Source organism: Bombina bombina, chromosome 5 (genome assembly GCF_027579735.1).
Source record: "Bombina bombina isolate aBomBom1 chromosome 5, aBomBom1.pri, whole genome shotgun sequence".
Lineage (NCBI taxonomy): Eukaryota > Metazoa > Chordata > Amphibia > Anura > Bombinatoridae > Bombina > Bombina bombina.
In genome coordinates this window covers 422,022,652-422,046,400 of record NC_069503.1, presented here as the reverse complement: position 1 = coordinate 422,046,400, position 23,749 = coordinate 422,022,652, and the positions used below count along the sequence as shown (strand labels likewise).

General features: G+C 43.2%; 1 protein-coding gene across 2 annotated transcripts in view; it reads right to left on the bottom strand.

The window, feature by feature from the left end:
* CNOT10 (CCR4-NOT transcription complex subunit 10) overlaps window positions 1–23,749 on the bottom strand; it is a 359,909-nt gene that overhangs the window by 18,089 nt on the left and 318,071 nt on the right. For both annotated transcript variants that reach the window (XM_053714260.1, XM_053714259.1), the window contains exon 18: window positions 475–602. In XM_053714260.1, the coding sequence (XP_053570235.1) occupies window positions 475–602 (128 nt within the window). The remainder of the gene's footprint in view (window positions 1–474; window positions 603–23,749) is intronic.

Sequence of the window (23,749 nt, the reverse complement as noted above, 5' to 3'; positions counted from 1 at the left end):
TTTAAGTTCTGGTTACATTTAAACTATAAGGTTTAGATAAAATAATGCTCCCAGTGGGGGTCTGTGACATGTTTATTTTCCATTGTACCCTCTAAGTACTGGCCTTTGAGTAAACAGTAATACAGATAAGCAGGACTTTGTGAAAATAATTAGACAGATAAAATAATGAGGTATACTTTCTCTACAATATCAGCCCACTGTGCTGGGTTGTAGTTTCAATTAGCAAAAACCGTTAATTCATATACATAAATATACCTAAAGGAACAAAGTCCCATTCATTTTAAACTCTGCAGCTGGTATAATACGTAATTGGAAACACATTAACGCAATTTTAAAAACAGTACACTGTCCCTTTAAAATGGTTTTGTTGCTCCAGAAATAAAAAAAAAATGTCCCATATAATTTACTTAAGTTATATTTCTTTATAGGACACACTGTCTTCTGAACAATGCCTTATATTAGTATTATTATTACCTGGTGAAGACATTTGCGAGCCTTATCATATTCACTGCGCAAGCAATAGGCGCTACCAAGATTAAACAGCATCATAGTGCGCGCTGAGGTGACTGAACTTGGGTAGCACTGTGGCATCTGTTTTCCCGCTTAAAAAAAGAAGGAAAAAAAAACAACTTACTTGTCAATAAATCACATATGATGTGGTTAACGAAAGCAAATGCTGAGTGAGGCCTCAGGCAGATATTTTTTCCACGGTGTGTGCTGTCAATATGGCTACTACAAAATGAGAACAACCACTAATAGCTAACGGGACATATTTCAAAAGTACATTAATACATTTTTGCAATAAATCTGTATTTGTAAAAAAATGCTCCTGTAAAATTGTATCACTTGTATAACAATATTCATTCAAACAGCTGAATTTGTCTGAATAAACAAAAATTCCAACAACTACCCTACACACTTTTATATAAAGCTCTCTGTTTTTACTATTTACATGTATGTGTTTGTAATATAGGAGAAATGTCAGTAGTTTATAGAATAAAACAAAAATGCAAATTTTGCTCAAATAGAAACATTTAGAGCATTTGTTATATATACACCACCTCTTGCAATAGGACCAGCTGGATGGCAAAAACAGTGCTAGTAGTACCTCTAAAGTAATTGGAATAAAAAAACAAATTATGCTTGCCAGATAATTTCCGTTCCATCTGTATGAGGAGAGTCCACGGCTTCATACCTTACTAGTGGGAAATACTGAACCTGGATACCAGGAGGAGGCAAAGATACACCAGCCAAAGACTTAAATACCTCTCCCACTCCCCTAATCCCCCATTCATTCTGCCCAGGGAACAAGGAACAGTAGGAGAAATATCAAGGTATAAATCGTGCCAGAACAAAATATTTTGGTCCGCCCAATGGAGAAAAAAACGGGGGCTGTGGACTCTCCTCATACAGATGGAAAGGAAATTATCTTAATATGAGGAGAGTCCACGGTTTATTCCTTACTTGTGGGAAACATATACCCAAGCTCTAGAGGACACTGAATAAAACGGGAGGCGGACCCTATTCTAAGGGCACCACAGCCTACAAAACTTTTCTCCCAAAAGCCAAAGCAAAAATGTAAAATTTGTAAAATTTTGAAAAGGTATGTAAGGAGGACCAGGTAGCCGCCTTACAAATCTGCTCCATCGATGCCTCATTCTTGAACGCATAAGAGGAAGCCACTGCTCTAGTAGAATGAGCCTTAATCTCTGAGGAGCCTTATGTCCCGCTGTTTCATATGCTAAGCGAATAATGCTCCTCAACAAAAAAGACAAGGAAGTGGACAAGGCTTTCTGCCCTTTACGCTTCCCAGAATAGACAACAAACAAAGAAGACGTCTGTCTAAACTCCTTAGTGGCTTGAAGATAGAACTTCAAGGACCGAACCACATCCAAATTATGAAGTAACCGCTCCTTCGAAGAAGAAGGGCTAGGACACAAGGAAGGAACGACAATCTCCTGATTGATTATGCGATCAGAAAGAACCTCAGGAAGAAAACCTAACCCAGTACAAAGAAAAGCCTTATCTGCAAGGAATAATAGGTAAGGGGGCTCACATTGCAAGGCCGCCATCTCAGATACTCTGCGTGACGAGGCAATAGCCAGTAAAAAGAGAACCTTCCAAGATAGTAATTTAATGTCAAAGTCGTGCATAGGCTCAAATGGAGCCCTCTGTAAAACCTTAACAAGATTTAAACTCCAAGGAGGAGCGCTAGGTCAAAACACAGGTCTGATTCTATTCAGAGCCTGAACAAAGGACTGTACGTCTGGAAGCTCAGAGAGCCTCTTGTGCAGTAAAACAGATTGGGACGAAATCTGTCCCTTAAGAGAGCTAGCTGAAAGACTCTTCTCCAGACCATCCTGGAGAAGAGAGAGAATCCTGGAAAACCTAACCTTATGCCAGGGAAATCCACGCTCTTCACACCAGAATAAGTAGGTCCTCCACACCTTATGATAGATGTGGCAAGTGACCGGCTTACAAGCTTGAACGAGAGTATCAATAAATCTCTCCGAGAAACCTCTCTTGGCTAGGACTAAGCGTTCAATCCCCACATAGTCAGCCTCAGAGAATCTAGATTTTGATGAACAAAAGGACCTTGTACCAGCAGATCCCTGCGAAAAGGTAACCTCCATGGAGGAGATGAGGACAGCCCCACCAGATCCGCGAACCACATCCTCCGAGGCCACGATGGAGCAATTAGAATCACTGACGCTCGCTCCTGCTTGATGTGGGCCACCACACGAGGTAGAAGTGGTAATGGCAAAAAAAATGTAGATCAGACTGAACCTCCAAGGCACTGCTAATGCATCTATTGACTCCGCCTGAGGATCCCTGGACCGTGACCCATATCTGGGTAGCTTGGAATTAAGCTGGGACGCCATGAGATCTTTCTCCGGTGTCCCCCATATGCTGCAAATCTCTGTAATCACCTCTGGATGGAGAGGCCATTCCCCCGGATGAAAAGATGGTCTGCTGAGGAAATCAGCTTCCCAGTTGTCCACACTCGGAATGTGGATCGCTGACAGTGAGCAGTTGTGGGCCTCCGTCCATTCCAGAATCTGAGATACTTCCCTCATTGCTAGGGAGCTCCTCGTTCCCCCCTGATGGTTGATGTAAGCCACCGAGGTTATGTTGTCCGATTGGAATCTGATAAACTGGGTCGAACCCAGAAGGGGCCAAGCCTTCAGAGCATTGAAGATTGCTCGAAGTTCCAAGATGTTGATAGGGAGGAGAGATTCCTCTTGAGTCCACAGGCCCTGAGCCTTCCTGGCACCCCAAACAGCTCCCCATCCTGTGAGACTTGCGTCCGTAGTCACAATCTCCCCTGATGGTCTCAAGGAGGACGTCCCTTGGGACAGGTGATCTGGACAAAGCCAAAAAGAGAGAGATTCACTCGACTGGCTGTCCAGAGAAATCTGTTGAGACAGATCTGAATGATTGCCGTTCCACTGTCTCAGCATGCACAGCTGAAGAGGTCTTAGATGGGATCTGGCAAAGGGGATGATGTCCATGCAGGACATCATAAGTCCAATTACCTCCATACACCGAGCCACAGATGGCCTGAAGGAGGTCTGGAGGGCAAGACAATTGTGCATTAGGAGATGAGTGTAGGGTGCGCACCTCACGGGACGGAGACTACTCAGAGGTAGAAGGCTCAGTAGTACTAAACATATTAGCTTTCTTTGATAAGATTACTTTATCAGGCGGGTATACCGTGGCCTCCTCACAATATAAACAGGCATTAGCTTTCGGTAAAGAGGGAGTACCCTCTAACGTATCAGAGTCCTCCATATCTTGCGCTTATAAAAAAGGACTATAGACAAGGATACATGGCACATTTATAACCTCAATGGCTGGGGCACTCACCACCTCCTATGACCCAGGCCCAAGAGAGAAACTACTTCGTCTCCAGACACCGCACGGTCAGGAAGAAGAGATCACTGTGACCACACCCGGTCACATGGTGCACCATGCAGGACTGCCTCTGCACATAAAAGCGCGCCAAGCCTAACTGGCTGCGTAGTGCTCCAAAATGAAAGTAAAACCTGTATGTTCCAACATTTGCCTGAGCCACATCTCACACATGTCACAGCATAAACACAATATTAAAAATATAAGATTAATCACTCCTGTTCAATAATCCCCTTCTGGAGACATTAACCCTCGATTCCCTCAGATAAAAGGAGTCACAATGTGACCCTGTCTTCTTGCGTTATCAAATGTAAATAAAAATGGAAACAATCTTACCGGAATCTATGCCGTGGAACAGAAACACAGCCTCTCAAGTTTGACAGTCTTGTAGCATCGCTCCTGATATGGACTTGAGTGATAGAAGCAGGCAGTGAAACACGTCAACACTTATTGCTTAGGAGCTGTTAATACGAGTCTGGATGGGTTCGCAGAAAGACTCTCCCTGCATTTCCAGACTCTAACATTCGCCAATGCTCTCACTGAGAGGCTGACAAGACTACTTAAAACTCCAGTTCCATATCCGCAAAGAATGACTGGGGGATGAGGGGAGTGGGGGAGGTATTTAAACCTTTGGCTGGGGTGTCTTTGCCTCCTCCTGGTGGCCAGGTTCAGTATTTCCCACAAGGAATGAAGCCGTGGACTCTCCTCATATTAAGATGAAAATAAGTATTGACCATACCAAAAGAGTTGAAAAGAACAGTAAAGAAATGTTTTGAGTGAGGAAAAGAAGGGTTCAATTCGACCGACGGTTAGGAGAAAAAGGAGAAACTATAGGGTGCCGTGGCGACTGTAGTGTATAGAAAAAATAATTAAGCCTGACAAAAAGCCAGCGCGGGCCGTGGACCGGACACACCGTAGGAGAAAGGAATTTATCAGGTAAGATATAAATTCTGTTTTCTCCTACATAGGTGTGTCCGGTCCACGGCTTCATCCTTACTTGTGGGAACCAATACCAAAGCTTTAGGACACGGATGAAGGGAGGGAACAAGTCAGGCGCTCTAAACAGAAGGCACCACGGCTTGCAAAACCTTTCTCCCAAAAACAGCCTCCGAGGAAGCATCAACAGAGGCCTCGTTCTTGAAAGCCCATGTGGAAGCCACAGCCCTAGTAGAGTGAGCTGTAATACGTTCAGGAGGCTGCCGTCCGGCAGTCTCATAAGCCAATCGGATGATGCTTTTCAGCCAAAAAGAAAGAGAGGTAGCTGTAGCTTTTTGCCCTCTCCTCTTACCAGAATAAACAACAAACAAGGATGAAGTTTGTCTGAAATCCTTAGTTGCCTCTAAGTAGAATTTTAGAGCACGGACCACATCTAGGTTGTGTAACAACCGTTCCTTCTTTGAAACTGGATTCGGACACAGGGAAGGAACAACTATTTCCTGGTTAATATTCCTGTTGGAAACCACCTTTGGAAGGAAACCAGGTTTGGTACGTAAAACTACCTTATCTGAATGGAAAACCAGATAGGGAGTAGAACACTGCAGAGCAGATAATTCAGAAACTCTTCTAGCAGAAGAAATAGCAACCAAAAACAGAACTTTCCAAGATAGTAACTTAAAGGGACATTATACATTCATTTTTTCTTTGCATAAATGTTTTGTAAATGATCTATTTATATAGTCCATAAAGTTTTTTTTTTAAATTAATGTATAGTTTTGCTTATTTTTAAATAACATTGCTCTGATTTTCACACTCCTAACCAAGCCCAAAAGTTTTATGTGAATACGCTCAGCTACCTTCTCCAGCTTGCTACTGTTTGTGTAAAGGGTCTTTTCATATGCAAAAGAAGGGGGAGGGGGGAGTGTCTTATTTGCCACTTGCAGTGGGCTTTCCAGCTACCCTTTTAACAGAGCCAAACTGACAGCTTCTAAGTAAGTTTTTAAACTGTTTTATACTGGATTTTTATATCAGTATCTGTGCATATTATTCTTTATAGTAGTGTCTATTACATGCAGTTATATGAAAATGAGTGTATACTGTCCCTTTAATATCTATGGAATGTTAGGGTTCAAACGGAACCCCTTGAAGAACTGAAAGAACCAAGTTTAGACTCCATGGAGGAGTTAAAGGTCTGTAGACAGGCTTAATTCTAACTAATGCCTGTACAAACACCTGTACATCTGGCACGACTGCCAGCCGTTTGTGTAACAACACTGACAGAGCAGATATCTGTCCCTTTAAAGAACTAGCTGACAAACCTTTATCCAAACCCTCTTGGAGAAAGGAAAGTATTCTAGGGATTTTGACTTTACTCCAAGCAAAACCTTTGGACTTGCACCAACAGATATATTTTTGCCATATTTTATGGTAAATTTTCCTAGTCACTGGTTTTCTGGCTTGAATCAGAGTATTTATAACCGAATCAGAAAACCCACGCTTAGATAGAATCAAGCGTTCAATTTCCAAGCAGTCAGTTGCAGAGAAACTAGATTTGGATGTCTGAATGGACCTTGAACTAGAAGATCCTGTCTCAAAGGTAGCTTCCATGGTGGAACCGATTACATATTCACCAGATCCGCATACCAAGTCCTGCATGGCCACGCAGGAGCTATTAGAATCACCGAGGCCTTCTCCTGTTTGATCCTGGCTACAAGCCTGGGAAGGAGAGGGAACGGTGGAAACACATAAGCCAGATTGAACGACCAGGGCGCCACTAATGCATCCACCAGTGCCGCCTTGGGATCCCTGGATCTGGAGCCTTATCGAGGAACCTTGGAGTTCTGACGAGACGCCATCAGATCCATATCCGGGTTGCCCCATAGTTGAGTTAACTGTGCAAAGACCTCCGGGTGGAGTTCCCACTCCCCCGGATGGAAAGTCTGACGACTCAAGTAATCCGCCTCCCAGTTGTCTACTCCTGGGATGTGAATTGCAGATAGATGGCAGGAGTGATCCTCCGCCCAATTGATGATCTTGGACACCTCGCTCATCGCCAAGGAACTCTTTGTTCCCCCCTGATGGTTGATGTACGCAACAGTCGTTATGTTGTCCGACTGAAACCTTATGAACCTGGCTTCCGCTAGTTGAGGCCAAGCCAGGAGCGCATTGAATATTGCTCTTAGTTCCAAAATGTTTATCGGGAAAAGAGACTCTTCCCGAGACCATAGACCCTGAGCTTTCAGAGAGTCCCAGACCGCGCCCCAACCCAAGAGGCTGGCGTCGGTCGTGACAATGACCCACTCCGGTCTGCGGAAACTCATTCCCTGAGACAGGTGATCCTGGGTCAACCACCAAAGAAGTGAGTCCCTGGTTACCTGGTCTACTTGGATTTGGGGGGACAAGTCTGTATAGTCCCCATTCCACTGTTTGAGCATGCACAGCTGTAATGGTCTTAAATGAATTCGAGCAAAAGGAACCACGTCCATTGCTGCAACCATTAGTCCTATTACTTCCATGCACTGAGCTATGGAGGGCTGAGGAATAGAATGAAGAACTCGACAAGCGTTTAGAAGCTTTATCTTTCTGACTTCTGTCAGGAAGATCTTCATTTCCACAGAATCTATTATTGTTCCCAGAAAAGGAACCCTTGTGGACGGTGACAGTGAACTCTTTTCTATGTTCACCTTCCACCCGTGAGATCTGAGAAAGGCCAACACGATGTCTGTATGAGCCCTTGCTTTGGAAAGAGACGACGCTTGGATTAGGATGTCGTCTAGCTAAGGTGCTACAGCAATGCCCCTCGGCCTTAGGACCGCTAGCAGGGACCCTAGCACCTTTGTGAAAATTCTGGGAGCGGTGGCTAAACCGAATGGAAGAGCCACGAACTGGTAATGTTTGTCCAGAAAGGCGAACCTCAGGAACTGATGATTATTTTTGTGGATTGGGATATGCAGATACGCATCCTTTAGGTCCACGGTAGTCAAATATTGACCCTGCTGGATTGTCGGCAAGATTGTCCGAATGGTTTCCATTTTGAAAGATGGAACTCTGAGGAATTTGTTTAATATCTTTAAATCCAGAATTGGCCTGAAAGTTCCCTCTTTTTTGGGAACTACGAACAGGTTTGAGTAAAACCCTAGACCTTGTTCCCCTGAGGGGACAGGGTTTATCACTCCCATCTTTAATAGGTCTCTTACACAATGTAAGAATGCCTGTTTCTTTATCTGGTCTGAAGATAAGCGAGACAGGTGGAACCTTCCCTTTGGAGGAAGTCCCTTGAACTCTAGCAGGTATCCCTTGGAGACTATTTCTAGTGCCCAGGGATCCGGAACATCTCTTGCCCAAGCCTGAGCGAAGAGAGATAACCTGCCCCCTACTAGATCCGGTCCCGGATCGGGGGCTACCCCTTCATGCTGTCTTGGTAGCAGCAGTAGGTTTCTTCGTCTGTTTACCCTTGTTCCAGCCTTGCACTGGCTTCCATGCAGGTTTGGGCTGGACCGCGTTACCGTCTTGTCTAGCGGCAGTGGAGTTATTAGCCGGTCCGTTCCTGAAATTGCGAAAGGAACGAAAATTAGACTTGTTCTTAGCCTTAAAAGGCCTATCCTGTGTGAGGGCATGGCCCTTACCCCCAGTGATGTCTGAAATTATTTCCTTCAATTCCGGCCCAAAAAGGGTCTTACCTTTGAAAGGAATATTAAGTAACTTAGTCTTGGACGACACATCTGCCGACCAGGATTTTAGCCAAAGCGCCCTCCGCGCTACTATAGCAAAACCTGAGTTTTTCCGCCGCCAATTTCGTTATTTGAAAAGCGGCATCCAATATAACTGAATTAGCTAACTTTAGTGCGTGAATTCTGTCCATGACTTCTTCATAGGAAGTCTCTTTCTGGAGCGACCTTTCTAATTCCTCGAACCAAAAAGACGCCGCTGAGGTGACAGTAATAATACACGTAGCTGGTTGAAGGATGAAACCTTGCTGAACAAAAATCTTTTTAAGTAATCCTTCCAATTTTTTATCCATAGGATCTTTGAAAGCGCAGCTGTCCTCTATAGGAATAGTTGTGCGCTTCGCTAATGTTGAAACTGCTCCCTCAACCTTCGGGACCGTCTGCCATGCGTCCCTTCTAGGGTCTACAATGGGAAACATTTTCTTAAATATAGGAGGTGGGGCAAAGGGTATACCCGGCTTCTCCCACTCCTTATCCACTATGTCCGCTACCCTCTTGGGTATTGGAAAGGCGTCATCGTGCACAGGGACCTCTAAGAATTTGTCCAATTTGCACAACTTCTCTGGTACTACCATAGAATCACAGTCATCCAGAGTAGCTAATACCTCCTTAAGCAAGGCGCGGAGATGTTCTAGCTTAAACTTAAATGCTACTATATCAGGTTCTGCCTGTTGAGAAATTTTTCCTGAGTCAGAAATTTATCCCTCAGACAGCCCCTCCCTCACAGCCAATTCCGATTGATGTGAGGGTAAAATAGATAAGGCATCATCAGCGTCTAATTGTTCATCCTCTTTATCTGTATTTAAAACTGAACAATCACGCTTTCTCTGAAAAGCTGGCAGTTTGGATAAAAGATTTGCTATAGAATTATCCACTACTGCTGTTAATTGTTGCATAGAAATAAGTACTGGCGCGCTAGGTGTCGCCTGCGCGGGTAAAGCTGGTGTAGACACAGAAGGAGAGGATATAGAACTATCCCCACTACCTTCATTAGATGAATCATCTTGGGCAACATTATTAAATGTAACAGAGCTGTCCTTACTTTGTTTGGACGCTATGGCACAATTATCACAAACACTCGAAGGGGGGACCACATTGGTCTCTATACACACAGAACATAGGTTATCTGATGGTACAGACATGTTAAACAGATTTAGGCAGGCAAACAATGCAATAAAAAGGATTTTAAACAAAACCGTTACTGTCTCTTTAAATAATAAAATGACACACTTTATTTCTGAAAAAAAAACTATGAAGGCAATATCCGATTTTTATGAAAATTGGACCCCAGTGTCTTAATGCTTTGAAAGTATTGCACAGCAAAAATGGAGACTCTAGCTCTTAAAACAAGCAAACTGGAGCTAATTGTTGGATTTAACCGTTTTTATACACTACAATCCCTGCTACAGCTTTTGCTGTAGCTTTTACCTTCCTTAGGGGTCAACCACCACAGAAATAAGCCTTCTGGAGTCACTTTCTGAGCCACAGGACCCTCTCACATGAATCTGCATGCACTGCCTTGAAATCAACTGCGCAGCTGAAGCGCCAAAATGAGGCCTCCTCCCTCAGTATAATAAAGTGAGGGGGCCTTCCTGACTAGATTTAGGCGTCTAAAACAAGCCAGATCAAATAAAAAACGTCCCCAAGTGTATATTAGCTTATAAAACATTTCAAATGCCATGATATTGTAATAAAATTCAATCGATTTGGCCCATAACAGTGTCTACCAGCATAAAAACCAAAAAGAGGAAACCTGTTATCTTTTTTGCTGAGTTAAAAAAAAAATGGCTTACCGTTTTCCCTGAGGGGAAAAATGACTGTCATCTAGCATTAGCCTGTGTTGTTAGAAGTAGACTAGTCATACCTGGAGCAGATGAGTCTGCAAACTGTTACCCCCAACTGAAGTTCTCTGGTTTCAACAGTCCTGCGTGGGAACAGCAATGGATTTTAGTTACTTGTGCTAAAATCATAGCCCTCTTAAACAGAAATCTTCATCACTTTTCTGTTGTAGAGTAAATAGTACAAGCCAGCACTATTTTAAAATAAACTCTTGATAGAAGAAATAAAACTACAACTAAACACCACAAACTCTTTACCATCCCCGTGGAGATGCTACTTGTTCAGAGCGGCAAAGAGAATGACTGGGGGGCGGGGCCGGAGGAGGGGCTATATGGACAGCTTTTGCTGTGTGCCTCTTTGCCATTTCCTGTTAGGGAAGAGAATATTCCCACAAGTAAGGATGAAGCCGTGGACCAGACACACCTATGTAGGAGAAATCAGGGTTATTCCCCCAAATCTGGATTTCTGAACTCTTGCTAAGTTCAAACATTAGTATTGTGTTTTTTTTTTATAAATGAACTTGTTTTGTTTGTATTATTAGAGGTCTGAAAACAATGTTTTTTTGTTCTTTTGACCACTTGTCATTTTCTGTAAATAAATGCTCTAAAAAAAATATTTTATTTTCAATTTGGAAGAAATGTCAATAGTTTAAAGAATAAAAAAATATATAAATTTTAATCAAACACATACCTATAAATAGTAAAATCATGAGTAACTGATATAGAGAGCGAAATGTACATACAATATAATCCATTACAAATGTGTAACTATAGATAAAAAGAAGATAAAAAGAAACCTTGTAAAATAATTTAACATTTAAAGGGACACAAAATCCCAAAATGTTCTCACTATCTAGATAGAGCATGTGATTTTAAACAGCTTTCCAATTTATTTCTATTTAATTTGTATTGTTCTCATGTTATCACTTGATGAAAAGGATACCTAGGTAGATTTAGGAGTTGCTGATTGGTGGCTGCACATATAAGCCTCATCTTATTGGCTCACCCAGTGCATTCAGCGATCTCACAGTAGTGCACAGCTGCTTCTTCAACAAAGAATACCAAGAGAAGGTAGCAAATTAGATAATAGAAGTAAATTGGAAAGTTGTTTAAAATTGCATACTCTATCATAATCATGAAAGAAAAATGTAAGGGTTTCATGTCACTTTTTATCAATAATTTTCACGATTAATAACCCAATTGATAATTTGGAACAAATGAGAATAACATGATAAAACAAAATTTATGCTTACCTGATAAATTTATTTATTTCCGGACATGGAGAGTCCACAAAACATTCTAATTAGTAGTGGGATATTCACTCCTGGCTAGCAGGAGGCAAAGAGGACCCCAGCAGAGCTGTTAAGTATCACTTCCCTTACCCATAACGCCCAGTCAGTCGGCCAAAAGAAAATGGAAAAAGAAGATAACACAAGGGTATATAGAGGTGCCTAAGGACTAGACCAAAAAACTGCTGTCCTAATTTGAATAAGGGCGGGTCGTGGACTCTCATAATATTTTTTTCTTTCCTATGGCATAGATAGTCCACAAAACATTCTAATTACTAGTGGGAACCAATATCCAAGCTATAGGGCACAGAATGAATATGGAGGGACAACAAGACAGACAGACCTAAACTGAAGGCACCACCGCTTGAAGAACCTTTCTCCCAAAAGAAGCCTCAGCTGAGGAAAAAGTATCAAATTTGTAGAATTTGAAACAAAAAATATGAATAGAGGACCAAGTGGCCGACTTACAGATTTGCTCCACAGAAGCTTCATTTTTGAAAGCCCATTAAGATGAAACAGCTCTACTAGAATGAGCCAGAAGTCTTTCAGGAGGCTGCTGTCCAGCTGTCTCATAGGCTAAACGAATAACACTTCTCAACCAGAGAGAAAGAGTGGTAGAAGTGGCCTTCTGACCCCTATGCTTACCAGAGAAAAAAATAAACAGGGCAGAAGTCTGCCGAAAATCTTTAGTTGCTTGAAGGTAAAATTTAAGAGCACCCACAATTTATCCAAAAAGATGTTCCTTCTGGGAAGAAGGATTAGGACAAAAAACAGAATTTATGTTTACCTGATAAATTACTTTCTCCAACGGTGTGTCCGGTCCACGGCGTCATCCTTACTTGTGGGATATTCTCCTCCCCAACAGGAAATGGCAAAGAGCCCAGCAAAGCTGGTCACATGATCCCTCCTAGGCTCCGCCTACCCCAGTCATTCGACCGACGTTAAGGAGGAATATTTGCATAGGAGAAACCATATGTTACCGTGGTGACTGTAGTTAAAGAAAATAAATTATCAGACCTGATTAAAAAAACCAGGGCGGGCCGTGGACCGGACACACCGTTGGAGAAAGTAATTTATCAGGTAAACATAAATTCTGTTTTCTCCAACATAGGTGTGTCCGGTCCACGGCGTCATCCTTACTTGTGGGAACCAATACCAAAGCTTTAGGACACGGATGAAGGGAGGGAGCAAATCAGGTCACCTAAATGGAAGGCACCACGGCTTGCAAAACCTTTCTCCCAAAAATAGCCTCAGAAGAAGCAAAAGTATCAAATTTGTAAAATTTAGAAAAAGTGTGCAGTGAAGACCAAGTCGCTGCCTTACATATCTGATCAACAGAAGCCTCGTTCTTGAAGGCCCATGTGGAAGCCACAGCCCTAGTGGAGTGAGCTGTGATTCTTTCAGGAGGCTGCCGTCCGGCAGTCTCATAAGCCAATCGGATAATGCTTTTAATCCAGAAGGAGAGAGAGGTAGAAGTTGCTTTTTGACCTCTCCGTTTACCAGAATAAACAACAAACAAAGACAAAGTTTGTCTGAAATCCTTAGTAGCTGCTAAGTAAACTTTGAGAGCACGAACTACATCCAAGTTGTGCAACAAACGTTCCTTCTTTGAAACTGGATTAGGACACAAAGAAGGTACAACTATCTCCTGGTTAATGTTTTTGTTAGAAACAACTTTTGGAAGAAAACCAGGTTTAGTACGCAAAACCACCTTATCTGCATGGAACACCAGATAAGGAGAAGAACACTGCAGAGCAGATAATTCTGAAACTCTTCTAGCAGAAGAAATTGCAACCAAAAACAAAACTTTCCAAGATAATAACTTAATATCAACGGAATGTAAGGGTTCAAACGGAACCCCCTGAAGAACTGAAAGAACTAGGTTGAGACTCCCAGGAGGAGTCAAAATTTTGTAAACAGGCTTGATTCTAACCAGAGCCTGAACAAAGGCTAGAACATCCGGCACAGCTGCCAGCTTTTTTGTGAAGTAACACAGACAAGGCAGAAATCTGTCCCATCAAGGAACTTGCAGATAATCCTTTTTTCAATCCTTCTCGAAGGAAGGATAGACTCTTAGGAATCTTAACCTTGTCCCAAGGGAATCCTGCAGATTCACACCAACAGATATACCAAATTATGTGGTAATTTTTCTGGTTACAGGCTTTCAGGCCTGAACAAGAGTATTAATAACAGAATCTGAGAACCCTCGCTTTGATAAGATCAAGCGTTCAATCTCCAAGCAGTCAGCTGGAGTGGGTCGAACGGACCTAGAACAAGAAGGTCTGTCAAAGGTAGCTTCCATGGTGGAGCCGATGACATATTCACCAGATCTGCATACCAAGTCCTGCGTGGCCACGCAGGAGCTATCAAAATCACCGACGCCCTCTCCTGATTGATCCTGGCTACCAGCCTGGGGATGAGAGGAAACGGCGGGAACACATAAGCTAGTTTGAAGGTCCAAGGTGCTACTAGTGCATCCACTAGAGCCGCCTTGGGATCCCTGGATCTGTACCCGTAGTAAGGAACTCTGAAGTTCTGACGAGAGGCCATCAGATCCATGTCTGGAATGCCCCACGGTTGAGTGACTTGGGCAAAGATTTCCGGATGGAGTTCCCACTCCCCCGGATGCAATGTCTGACGACTCAGAAAATCCGCTTCCCAATTTTCCACTCCTGGGATGTGGATAGCAGACAGGTGGCAGGAGTGAGACTCCGCCCATAGAATGATTTTGGTCACTTCTTCCATCGCTAGGGAACTCCTTGTTCCCCCCTGATGGTTGATGTATGAACTTGGCCCTCGCTAGCTGAGGCCAAGCTTTGAGAGCATTGAATATCGCTCTCAGTTCCAGAATATTTATCGGTAGAAGAGATTCTACCCGAGACCAAAGACCCTGAGCTTTCAGGGATCCCCAGACCGCGCCCCAGCCCATCAGACTGGCGTCGGTCGTGACAATGACCCACTCTGGTCTGCGGAAGGTCATCCCTTGTGACAGGTTGTCCAGGGACAGCCACCAACGGAATGAGTCTCTGGTCCTCTGATTTACTTGTATCTTCGGAGACAAGTCTGAATAGTCCCCATTCCACTGACTGAGCATGAACAGTTGTAATGGTCTTAGATGAATGCGCACAAAAGGAACTATGTCCATTGCCGCTACCATCAAACCTATCACTTCCATGCACTGCGCTATGGAAGGAAGAGGAACGGAATGAAGTATCCGACAAGAGTCTAGAAGTTTTGTTTTACTGGCTTCTGTCAGAAAAATCCTCATTTCTAAGGAGTCTATTGTAGTTCCCAAGAAGGGAACCCTCGTTGACGGAGATAGAGAACTCTTATCCACGTTCACTTTCCATCCGTGAGATCTGAGAAAGGCCAGGACAATGTCCGTGTGAGCCTTTACTTGAGGAAGGGACGACGCTCGAATCAGAATGTCGTCCAAGTAAGGTACTACAGCAATGCCCCTTGGTCTTAGCACCGCCAGAAGGGACCCTAGTACCTATGAGAAAATCCTAGGAGCAGTGGCTAATCCGAAAGAAAATGCCACGAACTGGAAATGCTTGTCCAGGAATGCAAACCTTAGGAACCGATGATGTTCCTTGTGGATAGGAATATGTAGATACGCATCCTTGAAATCCACCTTGGTCATGAATTGACCTTCCTGGATGGAAGGAAGAAGTTTTCGAATGGTTTCCATCTTGAACGATGGAACCTTGAGAAACTTGTTCAAGATCTTGAGATCTAAGATTGGTCTGAACGTTCCCTCTTTTTTGGGAACTATGAACAGATTGGAGTAGAACCCCATCCCTTGTTCTCCTAATGGAACAGGATGAATCACTCCCATTTTTAGCAGGTCTTCTACCCAATGTAAGAATGCCTGTCTTCTTATGTGGTCTGAAGACAACTGAGACCTGTGGAACCTCCCCCTTGGAGGAAGCCCCTTGAACTCCAGAGAATAACCTTGGGAGACTATTTCTAGCGCCCAAGGATCCAGAACATCTCTTTCCCAAGCCTGAGCGAAGAGAGAGAGTCTGCCCCCCACCAGATCCGGTCCCGGATCGGGGGCCCGCATTTCATGCTGTCTTGGTAGCAGTGGCAGGTTTCCTGGCCTGCTTTCCTTTGCTCCAGCCTTGCATAGGTCTCCAGGCTGGATTGGCTTGAGAAGTATTACCTTCCTGCTTAGAGGACGTAGCCCTTGGGGCTGATCCGTTTCTGCGAAAGGGACGAAACTTAGGTTTATTTTTGGTCTTGAAAAGACCTATCCTGAGGAAGGGCGTGGCCCTTGCCCCCAGTGATATCAGAGATAATCTCTTTCAAGTCAGGGCCAAAGAGTGTTTTCCCCTTGAAAGGAATGTCAAGCAATTTGTTCTTGGAAGACGCATCCGCTGCCCAAGATTTTAACCAAGCGCTCTGCGCCACAATAGTAAACCCAGAATTTTTTCGCCGCTAACCTAGCCAATTGCAAGGTGGCGTCTAGGGTGAAAGAATTAGCCAATTTAAGAGCACGAATTCTGTCCATAATCTCCTCATAAGAAGAAGAATTACTAATAATCGCCTTTCCTAGCTCATCAAACTAGAAACACGCGGCTGCAGTGACAGGGACAATGCATGCAATTGGTTGTAGAAGGGAACCTTGCTGAACAAACATCTTTAGCAGACCTTCTAATTTTTTTATCCATAGGATCTTGGAAAGCACAACTATCTTCTATGGGTATAGTGGCGCGCTTGTGTAGAGTAGAAACCGCCCCCTCGACCTTGGGGACTGTCTGCCATCAGTCCTTTCTGGGGTCGACTATAGGAAAACAATTTTATAAATATGGGGGGAGGTACTAAAGGTATACCGGGCCTGTCCCATTCTTTACTAACAATGTACGCCACCCGCTTGGATATAGGAAAAGCTTCGGGGGGCCCCGGGGCCACTAAGAACTTTTCCATTTTACATAGTGGTTCTGGAATGACCAGATAATCACAATCATCCAAATTGGATAACACCTCCTTAAGCAGAGCGCGGAGATGTTCCAACTTAAATTTAAAAGTAATCACATCAGGTTCAGCTTGTTGAGAAATGTTTCCTGAATCTGAAATTTCTCCCTCAGACAAAACCTCCCTGGCCCCCTCAGATTGGTGTAGGGGCCCTTCAGAAACCATATCATCAGCGTTCTCATGCTCTACAGAATTTTCTAAAACAGAGCAGTCGCGCTTTCGCTGATAAGTGGGCATATTGGCTAAAATGTTTTTGATAGAATTATCCATTACAGCCGTTAAATGTTGCATAGTAAGGAGTATTGGCGCACTAGATGTACTAGGGGCCTCCTGTATGGGCAAGACTGGTGTAGACGAAGGAGGGGATGATGCAGTACCATGCTTACTCCCCTCACTTGAGGAATCATCTTGGGCATCATTTTTACTAAATTTTTTTATGACATAAAATACATATAGTTAAATGAGAAGGAACCTTGGTTTCCCCACAGTCAGAACACAATCTATCTGGTAGTTCAGACATGTTAAACAGGCATAAACTTGATAACAAAGCACAAAAAACGTTTTAAAATAAAACCGTTACTGTCACTTTAAATTTTAAACTAAACACACTTTATTATTGCAATTGCGAAAAAGTATGAAGGAATTGTTCAAAATTCACCAAAATTTCACCACATTGTCTTAAAGCCTTAAAAGTATTGCACACCAAATTTGGAAGCTTTAACCCTTAAAATAACGGAACCGGAGCCGTTTTTATATTTAACCCCTTTACAGTCCCTGGAATCTGCTTTGCTGAGACCCAACCAAGCCCAAAGGGGAATACGATACCAAATGATGCCTTCAGAAAGACTTTTCTATGTATCAGAGCTCCACACACATGCAGCTGCATGCCATGCTGTCCTCAAAAACAAGTGCGCCATACCGGCGCGAAAATGAGGCTCTGACTATGATTAGGGAAAGTCCCTAAAGAATAAGGTGTCTAAAACAGTGCCTGCCGATATAATCACATCAAAATACCCAGAATAAATGATTCCTCAAGGCTAAATAAGTGTTAATAATGAATCGATTTAGCCCAGAAAAAGTCTACAGTCTTAATAAGCCCTTGTGAAGCCCTTATTTACTATCTTAATAAACATGGCTTACCGGATCCCATAGGGAAAATGACAGCTTCCAGCATTACATCGTCTTGTTAGAATGTGTCATACCTCAAGCAGTAAGAGACTGCACACTGTTCCCCCAACTGAAGTTAATTGCTCTCAACAGTCCTGTGTGGAACAGCCATGGATTTTAGTTACGGTGCTAAAATCATTTTCCTCATACAAACAGAAATCTTCATCTCTTTTCTGTTTCTGAGTAAATAGTACATACCAGCACTATTTTAAAATAACAAACTCTTGATTGAATAATAAAAACTACAGTTAAACACTAAAAAACTCTAAGCCATCTCCGTGGAGATGTTGCCTGTACAACGGCAAAGAGAATGACTGGGGTAGGCGGAGCCTAGGAGGGATCATGTGACCAGCTTTGCTGGGCTCTTTGCCATTTCCTGTTGGGGAGGAGAATATCCCACAAGTAAGGATGACGCCGTGGACCGGACACACCTATGTTGGAGAAATGAGGAACAACAATTTCCTGATTAATATTGCGATCCGACACTACCTAAGGGAGAATCCCCAGCTTAGTACGAAGGACCAACTTATCAGCATGAAAAATAAGGTAAGGAGAATTACACTGTAGAGTCGAAAGTTCAGAAACTCTGCGAGCAGAAGAAATAGCAAGTAGAAACAAAACCTTCCAAGATAGTAATTTAATACTAACAGAATGCATCGGCTCAAACGGAGCCTGCTGCAAAACTCTAAGAACAAGGTTAAGACTCCAAGGAGGAGCAACAGATTTAAACACAGGCCTGATTCTCACCAAGGCCTGAACAAAAGACTAAACATCTGGCAGAACTACCATACGTTTATGCAGAAGAATAGACAGAGCAGAAATCTGACTCTTCAAAGTACTGATTGACAAACCCATCTCCAGGCCCTCCTGAAGAAAAGCCAAAATTCCAGGAACCCTTACTTTGTTACATGAAAAACCTTTCTAAACACACCAATGAAGGTATTTACACTATACCCTATGGTAAATTCTGCAAGTAACCGGTTTACAAGCCTGAAGCATTGTATCTATGACTTTCTCAGAGAAGCCACATCTAGCCAAATTTAGATGTTCAATCTCCAAGCAGTCAGCTTCAGAGAAACCAGATTTGGATGAAGAAAGGGACCCTGAAGTAGAAGGTCCTTCCAGAAAGGTAACCTCCACGGCAGAAGAGATGACATTGTCACCAGATATGCAAACCAGATCCTGCGAGGACATGCAGGAGCTATGAGAATCACAGAAGCACTCTCCTGTTTGATGCGAGCAATTACTCGTGGAAGCAATGCAAATGGAGGAAAGAGGTATGCTAGATTGAAGCTCCAAGGAACAGCTAGAGCATCTACCAGAACGGCTTGAGGATCTCTTGACATTAAACCGCACTTCAGAAACTTGGCGTTTTGAAGAGACGCCATCAGATCCAACTCCAGAACCCCCCACCTAAGAGTTATCATTGTGAAAACCTCTGGGTGGAGAGCCCACTCTCCAGGATGCAAAGTCTGCCTGATTAGAAAATCAGCTCCCAGTTGTCCACCCCTGGTATGTGGATAGCAGAGAGAGATGACAATTGTGAGACTCCGCCCACTGGAGAATGCGAGACACCTTCTTCATTGCCAAGGAACTCTGAGTTCCTCCCTGGTGATTGATGTAGGCCACCGAGGTGATGTTGTCAGACTGAAATCTGATAAATCGGACCAAAGCTAGTTGAGGCCAAGCTATTAAAGCATAGAAAATTGCTCTCAACTCCAAGATGTTTATCGGAAGAGACGACTCCTCTGGAGTCCACGGACCCTGTGGCTTTAAAAAAAAAAAAAAAAAACTGCTCTCCAGTGGTCACAAATGCCCCAAGACAGATGGTCCTGTGAAACCCACCATGAGAGCAAGACTTGTGGAATCCAAATGTATCATCTGCGAGAGATCTGAGTGGTCACCGTTCCACTGACTGAGCATGCATAGCTGCAGAGGTCTCCGATGGAACCGAGCAAAAGGAATGATGTCCATGGAGGCAACCATCAGTCAAATCTCCTCCATGCATTGGGCCACAGATGGATGAACAGTAGACTGGAGAGACAGGCAAGAAACATGAAGCTTGAATTTCTGATGTCGGTCAGAAAAATATTCATGGACAGGGAATCTATGATTGTTCCCAACAAACAAACCCTTGTATCTGGAACAAGGGAACTATTTCCCAGATCACTTTACACCCGTGGTAACGTAGAGTAGACAACATCATCTCGGTATGAGATCTTGCTAGATGAAAAGATAGCGCTTGAACTAGAATGTCATCTAGATAAGGCGCCGCAATACCCTGGGACCTCACCACTGTCAGAAAAGCCCCCAGAACTTTTGTAAAAATTCTTGGAACTGTAGCAAGGCCAAAAGGAAGGGCAACAAACTGGAAATGTTTGTCCTGGAAGGCAAACCTTAGATACTGGTAATGATCCCTGTGAATAGGAACATGAAGATACGCGTCCTTCAGATCTATGGTCGTCATGAACTGACCCTTTTGGACCAAAGGAAGAATAGAAAGGATGGTCTACATCTTGAAGGACGGAACCCTGAGGAATGGGACAAAAAGTGCCCTCCTCCTTGGGAACTACAAATAGATTTGAATAGAATCCTAGACCCTGACCCTCTAGAGGAACTGGAACAATCACTCCCAGTTTAAGAAAGTCTCTCTCTTTATCTGGTTCAGAGATAACTTAGACAGGTGGCACCTGCCCCTTGGAGGACAAGATTTGAATCTTATTCTGTAACCATGGGATACTATATCTATGGCCCAAGGATCTGGAACATCGCGTATCCAAGCCTGCTGAAAAAAAGAAAACCTGCCCCCCACTTCATCCACTACAGGATCGGGGACAGGCCCTTCATGTTTTTTTAGAATCGATGGAAAGGCTTCTTAGCTTGCTTCCCCCTATTCCAAGGCTGACTGTAACTCCAAGAAGATTTGGATTGATCCGACTTGGAAGAGGGAGACATCTGTCCCTTAAAGTTACGAAAGAAATGAAAATTTGAATTCTGGCAACCCTTAGCTCTATTCTTTTATCCTGAGGTAGGAAAGAACCCTTTCCACCTGTAATGTCAGAAATAATTTCTGTTAAACCTGGTTCAAACAAGGTTTTACCCTTATAAGGCAGAGATAAAAGCTTAGACTTGGATGTAACATCTGCAGACCAATACTTTAACCAGAGAGCTCTGCGAGCTAAAACAAAACTAGAAATCTCAGCACCCAACCTAAGAACTTGCATGTTGGCATCACAAATAAAGGTATTGGCTAGCTTGAGAGCCTTGATCCTGTCTTGGATCTCCTCTATAGTAGAGGATAAGATTAGATAAATAATCACACCAATACAACGCTGCCCCCGCAACTGTGCCCTGAGACAGATGTTCCTGAGAAATCCACCACGGGAGAGAATCCCTTGACGACTGATCTAACTATTCTCTGAGATAGATCTGCATGGTCACCATTCCATTGTCTGAGCATGCACAACTGGAGAGCTCTCAAATGGAATCGAGCAAAAGAAATGATGTCCATGGAAGCCACCATCAGACCGATTACCTCCATACATTGAGCCACTGAAGGATGAGCAGAAGGAAATTATTTTGTTTTTCCTGACCGGAGAATCTATTATGTTCCCTAAGAATACTACTCTTGTAGCAGGGAAAAGGGAGCTTTTTCAAGATTCACATTCCATCCGTGGGAACGAAGAAAATACAACAATATCTCTGTCTGAGATTTTGCTAGTTAAAAAGATGGGGCCTGAACCAATATGTCGTCCAGGTAGGGTGCCACAGCAATTCCACAAGAACGGATCACTGCCAAAAGAGCCCCCAGAACCTTTTAAAAAATTCTGGGAGCCGTGGCTAGACCAAATGGAAGGGCCATGAACTGGAAATGTTTGTCCAGAAAGGGATCTGTGATGGTCCCTGTGAATAGGAACACGAAGATACGCATCCTTTAGGTCTATGGTTGTCATGAACTTACCATCTTTTACTAAAGGAAGAATGGAGCATATATCTTGACGGATGGAACTTTGAGAAACTTGTTTAGACACTTCAAGTCTAGAATGGGACAGAAAGTTCCCTCTTTTTTGGGAACCACAAAAAGGTTGGAGTAGAACCCGAGACCCTGTTCCTGCACTGGAACTGGAACTATCACTCCCAGGGAGGAAAGATGTTTCCTCCCTCCCAGGGAAGGAAAGAAGGAATCTGCCTTTGGGAGGAAAAGTCTTGAATTCCAATTTGTAACCCTGGGATACTATGTCCACAGTCCAGGGATCTGAGACATCTCGTATCCAGGCTTGAGAGAACTGAGAAAGTCTGCCCCCACCTGATCAGATACGGGGGGGGGCAAACCCTTCATGCTGATTTGGAATCAGCTGCGGGTTTCTTTGATTGTTTCCCCTTGTTCCAAGACTGATTGGGTTTCCAAGAAGACTTGGATTGTTCCTGCTTGGAAGAAGAAGGGGAAAGCTTTTCTCTGAAGTTATGAAAGGAACGAAAATGACTCTGACGTCCTTTAGGACTATTCTTCTTATCTTGAGGTAGAAAAGACCCTTTTCCATCCTTATTTTACAGATAATTTCTGCCAAACCGGGTCCAAACAAGGTTTTGCCCTTGTTAGGAATCGCCAGAAGCTTGACTTTAGAGGAAAAGTCCGCAGACCAGGATTTCAACCATAACGCTCTGCGGGCTAGCATAGCAAAACTAGAAGTTTTAGCTCCTAGTCTAACAACCTGTAAAATGGCATCTGCAATAAATGAATTGGCCAACTTAAGAGCTTTAATCCTATCTTGAATTTCATCCAAGGAAGTCTCTACTTGAAGAGAATCAGACAAGGCGTCAAACCAATAAGATAACGCACTAGTCAGGGTGGCAATACACACCACAGTTTGCCATTGGAGACCTTGATGAACATAAATCTTTTTCAAATAAGCCTCCAGCATCTTGTCCATCGGATCCTTAAAAGAGCAGCTATCCTCAATAGGAAGAGTGGTTCTCTTAGCCAGAGTGGAGATGGCACCCTTCAATTTTGGGTACAGTATACCAAGGGTCTTTAATGGCGTCCTCGACAGGAAAAAATTTCTTAAAAATGGGAGACGGGGAAAAAGACAGCCCTGGTTTCTCCCATTCATGTAAGATAATCTCCCTAGCACGGTCCGGAACAGGAAAAAACCCCAAAGGGGAAGGTTCATCAAATAAACTTAAGTTTACTAGATTTCTTAGGAGTGACAACGACAGGGGTATCAGAGTCATCTAAAGTAGCTAAAATCTCCTTTAACAATACACGAAGGTGTAAAAGCTTAAATCTGAAGGATACTACCTCAGTCTCAGAAGGAATTATACTGTCCGAATCTGAGATTTCACCCTCAGAAAGTCCCGATATATCTTTCTCATCAGACTTATGAGAAAGGCCAACTTGGGAAGCAGAACTGAGGACAGGCACCTTACTTTCTGAATTTCTAGATTTCCTCTTGTGTTTTCCCTGTAATCTGGGAATTGCAGCTAATGCCGCAGATATCGCGGAGGATAAATGGACAGCAATTTCTGCTTTTAAATAAACTCTGCTAGGAGTTTTAGAGGAACCGCAGGGCACTGCATGTGACACCATTGAGGCTTGGGACGTAGCAGGAGAAAGCTGATGTATTATTTTAACAGCATCATCCTGAGAGACATTAGGCTAAAAAATGTTACCTTTATTTTGCAATTTGTGCATCTAAACATAAGCATGAATTCATAAGAGCAGGCTCTTGCACCATATCAGAAATGTTGTGAAACAGTAAATAAACTTGTACATATAAGTTTGAAAGATTTTAATATATTTAATTAAAATAAGACAAGGAAAAAAATTCACTTTAAATTTTATCCCAAATTAGGATCGACCCCCAGCTAAAATTATGTGAGAAAAGTTAAGAAAAAACATTTA